Source organism: Hypanus sabinus, chromosome 28, assembly GCF_030144855.1.
Source record: "Hypanus sabinus isolate sHypSab1 chromosome 28, sHypSab1.hap1, whole genome shotgun sequence".
NCBI lineage: Eukaryota > Metazoa > Chordata > Chondrichthyes > Myliobatiformes > Dasyatidae > Hypanus > Hypanus sabinus.
Genome location: NC_082733.1, coordinates 16,079,600 through 16,093,239, shown reverse-complemented (window position 1 = coordinate 16,093,239; position 13,640 = coordinate 16,079,600). Strand labels below are relative to the sequence as shown.

The following is a 13,640-nucleotide window of genomic DNA, read 5'->3' as shown; positions in this document are numbered from 1 at the left end:
CCTTCCTCAGAGGACAAACAATACCAGAATTGTAATGGGGACATTCAGTTGTTCACTATTAATTGATTGGTTTCATTATTTCCCAGCATGACAAGTATCCAGAATTAGAAAGAAAGCATTACATTGGCAGTAGCTTGAGGTCATAAAAGATGCCACATTTCCTGCTGCATTCCTTTTTCTCTTTCGTTAGATTTGTTTGAGACCTATTTAGTAAATATCAATTTCAAACATGACAAAATTGTTTTTGAAGTTCATACTTTTCCTTAGCTGTATTTTAATTTAATTAAATTCTTGAATACAAAACACTTTGTGCAATAATTGACTTATGTTAAAATTGCATAAAAAACATATAATGCCTGAAATGCCTGTATTAAAAAGCAGATGTAACACCTGAAAGGCTGAATTTTGTACTATATAATATGTGGGTAAAGAGGCTAAGAATTATTAAATACAGATTGCTCAGACAAATATTTTTCAATTAAAATGATCATGTTGATAATTTTAGAAATGAGAATCTAGAATTACATCTGTTATTTCACATATGCAATAGTTTCCTAGAAGATTTTCTCTTAAAAAGCATGTTTTTTGACTATTTAAATTTCAGCTTACATAGTACAGGAGTAATTGGAAAATGTGTCATATAAGAAAGTTTCAGAATCAGGTTTAATATCACTGGCACATGTCATGAAGTATGTTGTCTTTATGGCGGCAATACAATGTAATACATAATAGTAATATAGAAAAAATGTGAACTACAGTATTTATAAATAGTTATATTAAATAAGTAGTGGAAAACTAAAACATTTTTAAAAAGTAGTGAGCTATTGTCCATGGGTTCAATGTCCATTCAGAAATCAGATGGGAGAGAGGAAGAAGCTGTTGCTGAATCATTGAGTGTGTGCCCTCAGGCTCCTATACTCCTTCCTGACGGCAGCATTGAGAAAAGGGCATGTCCTGGGTGATGGAAGACCTTAATGATCAATGCTGCTTTTTTGAGGCATTGCTCCTCGAACATGTCGTGGATACTATGGAGGCTGGTGCCCATGATGGAGCTGACTGAGTTTACAACTCTCTGCACCTTATTTTGATTCTGTGCAGTAGACCACCACCCACCCCACCCCACCGATACCAGACATGACGCAGCCAGTTAAAATGCTCTCCCCAGTACCAGTACATCAGTAGAAATTTGTATGTGTTTTTGGTGACATACCAAATCTCCTCAAACTCCTAATGCACAGGTGAGCTAAAAGCAGATAGTTTGGCTGAAAAATAGCAATGCAATTTAACCAAAGCTGCACAGTACACTGAAAGTTGCGAATAAGAATTCCTAGGAAACACAACTTTGTCAGTGCTCTTACTTATTCCCCTCCCAAACCTAATCACAATCTTGCTTTGAATGTTTTTTAAACAGGTCATCTTGCTAAACAAATTGTCTTTTTCCTGTAGGTAGAGCAAATAAGCCAGCTGTTAGCTCTAGTGGAAGCAGCCTTGAATTATCATAAAGAGTCCACTACAATTCTGGAGCAGCTTCATAAGACACTACAGAGCAGGTAAAATTATAATCATATTTCCTCCAAAGAATTGAAGGATATAGAGTTCAGAGGTTGTTCTTTGGTATTTGAAAATTAAGAAAGAAGACGGGGATACAGAGTACAAAAATTGAAAACCATTCTCAGCCCGATAGAGCGTGGGGGTTTTCATCCTTTATGGTAATTGGTGAAAAATTGTAGCCGAAAGGCATTGAGCCAGATTGCACCGATTATTAGCTAGCAGTTCCCTGGTGTGTTGCTGAATAGCAGTGCTGCAGTGGAAGGCACGTAGCAGACTTTCTCTACGTGCACTACAGCATCGAGGCAAAAAAACACTGATGATCAAATCACTCTATTTTGAGTAAAAGTGCATTTACTTCAGTGTCTACTTCCTCATTGTATTCACCTTAACACATCAGATAATATACCTGAAACCTCTATCTTACAGTGTTATTTGAATAGGGATCTTTAACATAAAAAAAGTCACGACCAGCCGTAGAATTGCAATTGAAATCCCATTCTGAAGTGTGAAAATTGCACTTGTTAATTTTATAGTCTTCAACAGTGCAAGTAACTTGTTAAATAATGCACACAGAGTATAACTAGCCACAACCCAAATCAAAGGCGCAATGAGTAATGACTAATTTAAAAAATGCTAAAGGAGCACTTCTCTCACTGTGTGACTCTGGCAGTTTTGCTCATAGAGTGCACCTCAGAAATTCCAGTACACATCGCAGGACTCTCTTATCTTGGATACCCCAGATCTGCAGTTCTGCCTCTGCTGCTGCGCACCATCTCTCAGAAAGAGTGAAATGGCCTTAGAGGGCCAATTTCACACATTCACCAGCACGCTACCAGGGTGATCATGGCTCATGTACCCTAGTCCATTAGAATTAACTTATAAACTTTATATTGGTTAAGGGTTCAACTAACTAAGGAGTATTAAAATGTTAAAAACAAGAGATTCTGTAGTTGCTGGAACTCTGAGCAAAATGGCGGAGGAACTCAGCAAGTCAGGCAGCATCTTTTGAAGCCATTGCTTGGTCTGAATTCACCATGGAGAATGTCTGCATCGTATGCAAGCCTGGGCAGTATGGTATGGAGAGCCAGCTGTTGCCCATGTAGCAGGGTCCCCGTCTCCATGCAGCTGATGAATCCGAAGGAACATCAAAGACCGATTATAGTTTGGTACCAGCAGCATCGCAGGAGTTACCACTCTACGTATGACTGCCTTAGGAACTTCAGCTCTGGATTTTTCCTCAGTGTTTACTCCTGAAAGCCTTCCCCTTGAGTTGGTTCAGCCGCAAAGCAGCAGAGGTTTGAGGTCGGAGTTCACCTTTTCCTGCTTGAGCTGCCAACCTCAGCTGATGAGCCCCACCTGCCCGAAGCAATGGATGTTAAGGCACCAGTAACCTGCCTTGACCCCTTCCCGTCGGTAGAAATGATTCCGTCGGGTTTAGTTGCTAAGCCACATACAAAGGCCAGGATGTGGACTTGGTTGTCAGAGGCTATTTGAGATGTATGCCATTGGGAGCATTTAACAGAGGGAGCTTGTCCCCACTACCTCCTCCAGCTATGATGAAACCATGCTTAAGGAGCCTTGAGGCAGCATCAATGGTGGGAATAAACTGTCGATGTATTGGGACAAGACCTTTCATGACTAGAAAGAAAGGGGGCAGAAAGCAGAGTAAGGTGGGGGGGCAGAGGGAGAGCAGTATAAGCTGGTTATGTCATAGGTGAGGGTCAAGCTGGGTGGGTGTGGGAGAGTGAATGAAGTAAGAAGCTTGAAGGGGATAGGTAGAAGAAGTAAATGGCTGAAGAAGGAATGCAATAGGAGAGGACAATGGACCATGGAGGAAAAGGAAGGACAAGGCAAACCAGATGGGCACGTGAGGAGAGAAGGGGTAAAAGTTAACAGGATTAGATTAAGTAGAAATTACTTCCTTCTACAGAAGGAATTACAAGTCCAAAGACACAACATTAAAGCTAGACTAGGTCATTTTGGACGACAAGTCAGGAAGCACATTATCTCACAGAAGTATGGACACTTGGAGCATCCTCACTCAAAATAAAACTGTGTATACTGGTCAGTTAGCATTCCCAAGACTGAAATAAATGCATTTTATAGATCAAGATATTAAGGAATGTGTTGTGATAGGTAATTGGAATTGCAGTGTGGTTCAGCTGTAATCTAGCTGAATGATTGTGCAAGTTCAAAGGCTCGGCAGCCTACACTGCTTCTTCACAGTCGGAAGTAGCGCAGGGTAAAATAAAACAGTGGAAATTCTAATGTTCACTCTCAGCAGGGAAATATACCTCCTCAATGTGTTTACTTAAAGCAGTTATTTTAAAAGAGAAACCCTTGTATGCTTTTCTTAAAGGATAAGTACAGCCTCCAATCGTCCGAAGCGTGACTATAAACCAAAACCTGTGGTGGCTTCTTTTGAGCCTAGTGATAACCAACAGCACAATGGTCTGTCGTACAACTCTTCATTCAAGTCATCTGGTAGGAATGCTTACTTACAAATATTACAGCGATACCTATAGAGTTATGCTCATACTGTGTATGGTAACAAGTTTTTTCAGTGTAAGGTGGAGATGATGTCAGACCATGTGTGTAGAATATGTTACCAACTCTCAGTATTGTTTCCAGCTTTATTATTTAACATCTGCATATTTGACCCTGTAAAGATGTTTTGAATGTTTTATATTGCATTTCACTTTATCTTAATGGTATTGTTAATATAAGTTTTGGGCTTCAGAGTACTTATTATTTAGTTTGCTGAATTTGTGTGTTTTAGTGTGTGTTGGCTCACATTTTGCCTGAACAATCCTGCATGCTTAATTCCTTGTTTCCCTTTTCTGTTACCATTCAGCTAAACCTTCCCCATTCAGGTTCCTCCGCAGGGCAAAGCATACATGTCCACCTTGTGAGTAGCTTTCAGAAGCTGTTGTGTGTGTGAGATGCACTCCTGTTTCTGCACGTTTGCAAATCATAGTCACATTTTCCCAGATTCCTCCACGCTTTGTAGATTTATTACTAATTATTGACAGTTTATCAACATTATTGTTAGAAATGGAATGTGTTCTTGCATACAGGTTTTTTTAATAGGCCAACTATCTATTCTTAGTGCCTCCAGGGGAGTATGTAGAAAAAAACACATAACCTAATTTACTTTTTTAATATTCCTAAGACTATTCCCATAATAATTAGAGGTTAATAATCATTAATTAGAGACCATTATCCATTAATGTTACTCTTACTGTTTCAGGATATTTGCATATAGCTGCTTATTTGTCCTTAATTAGCATTCTGGTTTGGAAATATTACAGTGCAGTATGCAATGAAAAATGGCTTGGAAAATAATAGTAATATAATGTAGGAACATGACATTTAATGTGTTTCTCTGAGCCTATTTTCTGCCAAAAGAAATATTTTTCTCTTGTCTTGCCATAAAATACATTGCATAGTAAGATTGTGATATGCAGAGTAATATACTAACAAACTAACAACACACACACAGTGCTGGAGGAACTCAGCAGGCCGGGCAGCATCTATGGAAAAGAGTAAACATTCGGCATTTTGAGCCAAGACCCTTCCTCAGGACTGGGGGAAGAAAGATGAGAAGTCAGAGTAAGAAGGTGGGGGGGAGGAACAAGTACAAGGTGGTAGGCTGATAGGTGAAACTGGGAGAAGGGGAGGGTGTGAAGTGAAGAGCTAGGAAGTCGATTGGTAAATGAGATAAAGGGCTAGAGAAGAGGGAATCTGAAGGGAGAGGGTAGAAGACCATGGAAGAAGGAGCAGCACCGGAGGGAAGTGATGGGCAGGTAAGGAAATGAGGTGAAAGGGGAACTGGGAATGGTGAAGGAGAGTGGGAGGCAGTTACTAGAATATTGGTAATCCAAGGTCATAGAAATGGGTAGAGGTTTTAGCCTGAAATGTTGACTGTTTACTCCTTTCCATAGATGCTGCCTTATCTGCTCTGGATTTCCAATGTCTGCAGATTTTCTCGTACTTGTGATACTAACAAACTGATCTTTTTTTGCCCCCAAATTCCTTGCAGCTTCCTCTACACAAGTTGATCAGCCTTGCTGTAAAGCTCTTTATGACTTTGATCCTGAAAATGACGGGGAGCTTGGATTCAAGGAAGGTGATATCATCACTCTCACCAATCAGATCGATGAAAATTGGTTTGAAGGCATGTTGAATGGTGAATCTGGGTTCTTTCCGATTAATTATGTTCAAGTGATCGTTCCTTTGCCACAGTGAAACTGGTCCAGTTTTGTAAGTTTTCGGATATCAGCTTATGTTGAAGGCCGATTGAACACAGACATTCATCAGTGTGGCATTCTGTGAAAGCCTTGCTATTTGATTGACTTTTGTACATGTCTTCTATTTGTCTATTTATTTTTTTACATGTTCCATTTGTATTGAAAATGTTCGTCTTTTGCTACAAGAGTAATGCAAATCTAACCTATTTCTGCCATGAAGTTTACAGTTTTTAAGTATATGGCTGTATCTATTTAACTTTTATTTGTGCTCCAAATCTTCTGTTGCTGATTACAGTGGGAAAATTTTCTATTTAGCTGTAATGAAGAATATTCTTGATACAGTTTAATTATTGTGGTTATACTTAACTGTTATTAACTTTTTAAAATTCTGATGTGTTCTTGAGCCATTATATTTGGCGATGTAATTTATTGTTATTCAAAGAGAAGTCATAATAAATGTGTGGACAAAAACCATAATTTATGTAGTGATAGCTCTTGTTGTTAAGTAGCTTTTGTCAATTACACATTTGCATTTTATGTATTTTAAGTACTTGAAGGGGGAGGAAAAAAGACTTGAATGGACTATTATTCAATTCATTTAAAAACCATGCACTGTATTTAAGATTGCACAATATTCTGGCTTTTTGCCCAGTAGACAGGAATAACAGCAGTCAACCCTTTTCTGCCCTGTGGAAGTCTCAAGATTTGTAATGTGAGAACAATACCCTTTGCGTTGCTGATGCCCAACGTTACTGTGTATTTGGTGCACTTCCTGATCCACATAGCTAGATTATGAAGGTGTGGATAATGGGAAAGGACCTTCAGGGAGTGGACGTCTGGAAACGAGCAATACATCTTTCCTTTCTCAATAACATCTATGAATTTGGGCGAGCTGAAGAATGACTTCGAAACATTTTGAGTCCAGGTGAGCAGAAGAATAGTTTTGAAACAGAAAAAAAATGATTTGCCAATAAACATGGAATCAAAGTAGTTCAGACCTTGCTGTTTTTTTAATCTTCTGTTCAACTTATTGCTTTTCCTTTTTGGGAAATAAAATCATTCTGGCCTTATCTAAGCTTTTAATTAATGATTTTACATTCCAGCAATACATTCGCCAACCAAATCACAAACATTGAAGGAAAAGAGCTGCAAGTGATTGAATTGTAAGGGAGGCCACCTGGATGCTGAAGTTTACAGTCACACAGGGAATGAACCAGCCCGATTACATTTGGCTGCTATCTTTTGTCTGCCTGATTTGGATTGTGTGCCAATTACAAAGAGCACTTTGATGAGCTTTGTATCAGTGCTAAAGGCCACTCAAAACTAAATCCTGTACTTTCTGTTTTATTAAATTCAAAATGCTTTACCTTTTACTGAATGAGGTTTAAAGGTCTCTCAGGAGATCCATTGTGGAAATCAGTCAATTAAAATCCAAAGGGGAAAATTTATATGCAGGATTGATATATATTTATTAGTTTCACATGTACTGAGATGCAGTAAAAAGCTTTTGTTTGCGCACTATTTCATAAGTATAAACTATAAATAAATCAAGGAAGAATTAATTGACAAAAAAGACCAAGGCCCACGTAGTTCTTAAGACTATACTGGTGTTCAAATTATTCTACACTGGGGTTCCCAACCTGGGGTCCATGGACCCCTAAGTTAATGGTGGGAGTCTGTGGCATGAAAAAGGGTTGGGAACCCCTGTTCTAGACTGAGTTCAATGATAACCCATTGATGACTAATAACAATAGTGAAAATCCTCAACCAAGCTTAGTGGAGCTAAGACCTCAGAGAATTCCAGTGTTAAATATTTAATGGACAATAATTCCAAATTTATATTTTCCTCAAGCATTTATCACTTGCTGTATCTGAAATTTCACATTCTATAACAGAGAGTACTATTTTGTGAAATATCAGTGCTATTGCCTTAGGAAGTCCGATCCATAGGTGTACCTCTGTAATTGACCAGTATTTGGATATTGATGCCAATGTGTTTTGACATTATTGACAAGTAGATCATCTATCACCTTGAAGCAAAGAAGAGGTGCCCACAATCTGCAATATCAGCTGAAGTTGCAATTCACCTCAGGAAAATGGCTGCTTGCCTTTGCCAAATTAATTGTTAAAACTTGCTGTGCTAAGTTAGTACTGGCACTTAATTGGGTATAAAGAACAAATTAAGCCAACTTAACAAACCCACAGAGCTTTTTAAAATTTTGAAATCTAATTTTGATGGTTGTAAATCTTTAGTACTTTTGATCTCTGTTTTTGCCTCCTTTTCCAAATGTTCTCTCTCTTTGAGCCGATTTAATTCACCAAAATTCCTTCAGTGAAGTGGCTCTGTTATCAACCTTTAAATCTAGTACAGTAGTTGAGATCATTGGTCCCCTCTTTCACCATGTTCTGACAAGTCCCATTGCCCTTTTTTCTCCAACTTGCAGGCCAAAAACTATTTTGAGATGTAGGGTAAGGCCACAAATTCAGTTAATAGAGGACATCAAGTGATTCTCCCATAAATATCTTCTGCAAATCACTTCTGTACATGTCGGTTAAGTGGCCACTATAAATTGCCCCTAGTGTGTGAATATGGGGGTGAATTTGAGGAAGGATGGGCAAAGTGTGTGGAGCATAAAAATGAATTAATGTAGGATTACTGTTAAAGGTGGCGAAGGTAGGCCACAATCATCAATACAACCACTGAAAGGTTTAATTAAAGAAGATGGCCCCAGTAAACAACGCGATCAAAGGCGGCATCCTTCAGAAACTGCTTCTTTCACTTCTTTGGGCCAGTTGAGAGATCTGGCATCCACTGTCTCCGAGGGAGTTTGGCAAGGTTTCGAGCGAAGTGTATAGCCTCAATGCCAAGAAGCCTGGAGATGGAGCATGAGCCCGTGATCAACTCCATTCCTTGCCGATCCTACCGATTGCGGTGCCAAGGAAGATTGAAATCGACGATGAGAGCGGAAGGAGAGCGTGTGTTCAGTGCCATCTGCCTGTGTGTGACAGGTCTCTTGCTCTTGCGATCTGCTGCCAGACGAAGGTGCTTAGGTTCAATTGGTGTCTCTCTCTCTCCCCCCCCCCCCCCCCACCCTCTCCCTCGATGCTGCTGGAGTTCTGGGTCTTGGGCAAGGTTTAATCAACACTGTTTCTGGATTGGACTCTGTAATTCATGTTATGATCTGTTTTTGATTTCTAGTTGCACCTTTTCTGTTGCAGTTTTGTGCGACTTTGGGGCGGACTGGCGCTGCGGCCTGCAGTAATGAACAACACAGCACTCAATTGAACTAAACTGAGCTGAACTGAACGTTCCTTGACTTTTTTGATGACTGAAGATTCGATGTTTTATATTCTGCGTTTTTCGCTCAGTTTTTGGTGCCGTTTGTGAATGGGGGCGATGTTTAATATTTTTCTTTGAATGGGTTCCATGGTTTTCTTTGTTTCGCGGCTCTCTGTGGGGAGATAAATCTCAGGGTTGTATACTGCATACATACTTTGATAATAAAAGTGCTTTGAACTTTGAAATGTAATGGCCTATAATTCTAACTCTCTTTATCAGTATCGTGTACCATTTTTCCCATTAAAGCTGATGCTCCAAAGGTTTAAGAGATTCTGTCAGGCACTGAGGAAATGTTGCCCTTCTCTCCAGCCATCACTTAAAGTAGAAAAAGAGTAAATGGCATATACAGCAGTTTGGGTAGAGCTACCACCTCTCAACACCAGTAAACCTAGTTTAATCCTGACCTTGGGTGCTCTCTGTTTACAGTTTGTGTGTTTCCCCTGTGATCAAATCGTTCTCCGATGGGTGCTCCAGTTTCCACATGTTCTATGGAAGTTTTGGATGCAAAGTGAACTGGCTACTGTAAATTACTTCCAGTGTTGGTGGGAGTTAAGAGAATTGGAAGATAGCGAACAGCTTGGGGATTAAGTAAAGGGATCGATGGTTTGCACTGAAAGGTGTCATAGACTTGATGGACTGGACAGCTTTCTCCAAGAGAATAGGATTAAGCATTTGCCTTATCAGTTGTCATATACTGGTAAGATAGTTTCACAGATACTAACCTCATTCAGGATCCAGAGAAGCGGAGGGGGGAGGGTAAAAACCAGTAGAGTAAACCAGTGCACTTGTTCAGATGCCGTCCTTTAAAGAGTGGGAAGAGCTGCCATCTTCTCAGTATGGAAATGGCCTCATTATAATGTGCATTGTTCAGCGGTGATTATGCCACTCAATGAATGGTTCAGATCCCCACATTTATGATACAACAAGAAAAGCCTGCCATCAGTGCAACAGGTTTCATTACTTTAAGAAATCCTGAAGCATGCAACAGCCAATGTTGTACTTTTAAACCGTTATCACGGGTATAATGTTGGAAATGCAACTTTATTAAAGTGCCCACTTTATTAGGTACACCTGCTTGTTAATGCAAATATCTAATCAGCCAATCATGTGGCAGCTACTTAGTGCATTAAGGTATGTAAACATAGTCAAGAAGTTCAGTTATTGTTCAGATCAAACATTAGAATGGGTAAGAAATGTGATCCAAGTGATTTTGACCAGGGACTGATTGTTGATGTTTTGAGTATCTCGGAAACTGCTGATCTGCTGGGATTTTCACACACAACAGATTTCAGAATTAATAGAGTAAGGTGCGAAAAACAAAAAACTTTTTTTGTGAGTGCCAATTCTGTGGGCGAAAGCACCTAGTGAATGAGAGAGGTCAAAGAATGGCCAAACTCATTCAAGCTGACAGTAACAACAATGTGCATAAGAATATCTCTGAATGCAGAACACCCCGAACCTTGAAGTGGATAGGCTGCAAGATCAGAAGCCCACAAACATACTCAGTGGCCATTTTATTAGGTACATCCAAAAACAAAATCTCTGGCACTTTAGCACATTTTCTGTACTGCAGTGGAATATTTGAATTCCTTTAAGGTACAGAGAGATAATTTTCAAAGTTCAAAATAAATTTGTTATCGAAGTACATATATGTAACCATATACTACCTTGAGATTCATTTTCTTACAGGCATTCATAGTAGGACAACGAAATGCAACAGAACCAATGAAAAACTACACAGAAAAAGACAATGGTGCAAATACAAATATTGAAACAATTATATTTTTAAAAACTAATACTGAGAACATGAGTTGTAGAATCCTTGAGTGAGTCCAGAGGTTGTGGTATCAGTTCTATGTTGAGGTGAGTAAAGTCATCTACACTGGCTCGGGATGGTTTATCTTTGTGAGGTGAGGGCCTCCGTCAGTCAGAGTTGACCATGGATATAGTGTCTTAGTTGTCTAGATATGCAAGCCTGGGCAGTACGATATGGAGAGCAAGCTGCTACCCATGTAGCAAGCTTCCCTCTTCATACGTCTGGTGAACCCAAAGGAATGGCACAGACCGATACAGTTTGGTGCCCGAGGTGTTGCGGGAGTTGCCATTCAGCAATGAACTAGATTGCCTTAGAGACTCCAGCTCCAGATTTTTCACTTGGGGTGTACTCCCAGAGCCCTCCCCATGAGCAGGTACAGCTGCAAGGTAGCAGAGGTTTGAGATCTGAGTTTTCCTTCTCCTAGATGAGGTGACAAGCCCCATCTGCCTGAAGCAACTTGTTTTAAGGTTCCAGTAACCCCTTCTTTTGCCCCTTCTCCTGTCTGGAAACAGTTCTGCCGGGCTTCATAGCTAAGCCACACGTGAAGGTCAGGAGCTGGACTTGGTTGTCAGAGGCTATTTAAAGTGCATGCCATTGGGACCATTTAACAGGTATAGGGAGCTTGTCTTTATTACCATTCCTGGCTATAACAACCTTAAGGAAGCATCTTTAAAGATCCTTCATAGTTTATATTTAAAATACCTTTATTTTTCACATGCATGTATATCAAAACATCAAACCATACAGTGTAAATTATCATTTGTCAAGACCAACACAGTCCAAGGATGTGTTAGCGTCAGCCCGCGATGGAATGAAACCCACCATCATTGCCTAGACTGATGTTGGTTGGATACTTGTCCCATTGTAGTTGGCTCATTGGTGCCCCTACAAGTGGTCTAATAAGCCCTCGCTCCTCGCAGCACTCTATAATGTGAAATGCATCTTGTCCTTGCTGGTGTCATCCATATCCTGAGGAATCACTTAAATATTTGTGCAGTGGCGGTATCGGCAAAATTCGAACTTTACAAACAAGACAGAACTACAAGAGCAGAGTGGTCATTGCGTAGAGATGCCAGAAACAGATCAAGCGGCCAGCTTTCACCAGGGATGCAATTAGTGCCAAAATAAGTCTGTTCGATGTCATTCAATAGTTTAATATCAGTGAAATGTCTACAATATACATCCTGAAATTCTTATTCTTCACAGACATCCACAAAAACAGAAGAATGCCCCAAAGAATGAATGACAGTAAAACTGTTAGAGCCCCAAAGCCCTCACTACTCCCCCCTCTCTCACACAAGCAGCAGCAAAGCAATGACCCCCCCACACTTAAGCAAATAAAACATTAGCACCCAGCACCCTCCACCCACCAAGCAAGCAATTGCAAAGCCCACAAGAAAGACCATGATCTGCAGTACAACAAAAACTAATCATTCCCCCGACAATTCAACATACCACAGGCTCTCTCTCCATAATAAAGGGGCCCCTTTCACAGTGCGAGGGCAAATAATCATGTTATTCTAGGACAGGGGTCGGCAACGTTTACCACTGAAAGAGCCAATATGGACCCATTTCCCACAGAAAAGAAAACACTGGGAGCCACAAAATGAAATAACACTGCATACAACGGGTTTTTTTTGCCTTTATGCTATGTATAAACAAACTATAATGTGTTGCATTTATGAAATTGATGAACTCCTGCAGAGAAAACGAAATTACATTTCTGCATGCAACAAAAACATTTTGAACTCCAAAAAAAAGACGTTGGGTTGAAGGTTACTCCGTAGGTAGCCTACCTTGGATCGAAGAATTAAAAGAAAGCGCGCACTGGCGCGCATTGGCAGTTGTGATGTATATTAATAGCGATAAAAAACACGTTGTAGCGGTGTGCTACACGCAGCGCTAAAATAAAGACACTGCAGTCAAAGGTAACTTTATTCGAACTAAACAGCCTTGCTTTAAAGCCTCCCTCAACCCGTCCCCGTGGGCACGGATGCTCCAAAAGACACGTACTCACAAACCCCCGTAGGCTATCTCCCTTAGTCGGAACGGTAGCTAATTGTGAGCCGGTTCGGATGTGCCGCAAAGTTTTCATATTGTATAAGATCACCATAATCTTCAAATTTCGAATTACATTTCAAAAGCTAACAAACCACGGGGAGCCGCATCACAGAGATCAAAGAGCCGCATGTGGCTCTGGAGCCGCAGGTTGCCGACCTCTGTTCTAGGACCTTTCTGTTTCCTGGCTGGGGAGTCAGTCAGGTTGGAAAGAGATGCCACAGTTTATTTCGGCCTTGCACAACTGGAAATGGATAACACAGAGTGAAATGCGGTAATAACCATTTCTTACTCATTTCACATCACTCTGTCAATTCAAATGGGCACTTCTCATTGTAGGTTGAACTTGTTTGTGCGAGTCAGTTTCAGGGCATGTACTGTAAAATCATGGAGGACTGCAAGCACAGAAACAGGCACTTTGTCCCATCTGGTCTGTGCCACCTGCCCAGTCCCATTTACCTGCACCTGTACCATAGCCTTTCATACTCCTCTCGTCTGTGTACCTATCCAGATGTCTCTTAAATGTTACAATTGAACCTGCATCTACCACTTCTGCAAGAAGTCCATAACACACTCTCACTACCCTCCGAGTGAAGCAGTTCCCCCTCCAATCCCCCTTAAATAT

The 13,640-nt window shown here is 40.4% G+C and overlaps 1 protein-coding gene across 2 annotated transcripts in view; it reads left to right on the top strand.

Moving 5' to 3' along the window:
* Positions 1–6,258, top strand: part of LOC132382448 (endophilin-A3-like) — a 156,294-nt gene extending 150,036 nt beyond the window's left edge. The window contains exons 7-10 of one of the 2 annotated variants that reach the window (XM_059952650.1): positions 1,447–1,550; positions 3,911–4,035; positions 4,406–4,459; positions 5,594–6,258. In XM_059952650.1, coding sequence (XP_059808633.1) covers positions 1,447–1,550; positions 3,911–4,035; positions 4,406–4,459; positions 5,594–5,799 — 489 coding nt within the window. In that variant the 3' untranslated portion in view covers positions 5,800–6,258. The remainder of the gene's footprint in view (positions 1–1,446; positions 1,551–3,910; positions 4,036–4,405; positions 4,460–5,593) is intronic. The other variant, XM_059952651.1, reaches the window with a different exon arrangement.
* The last annotated feature ends 7,382 nt before the right edge of the window (positions 6,259–13,640 follow it).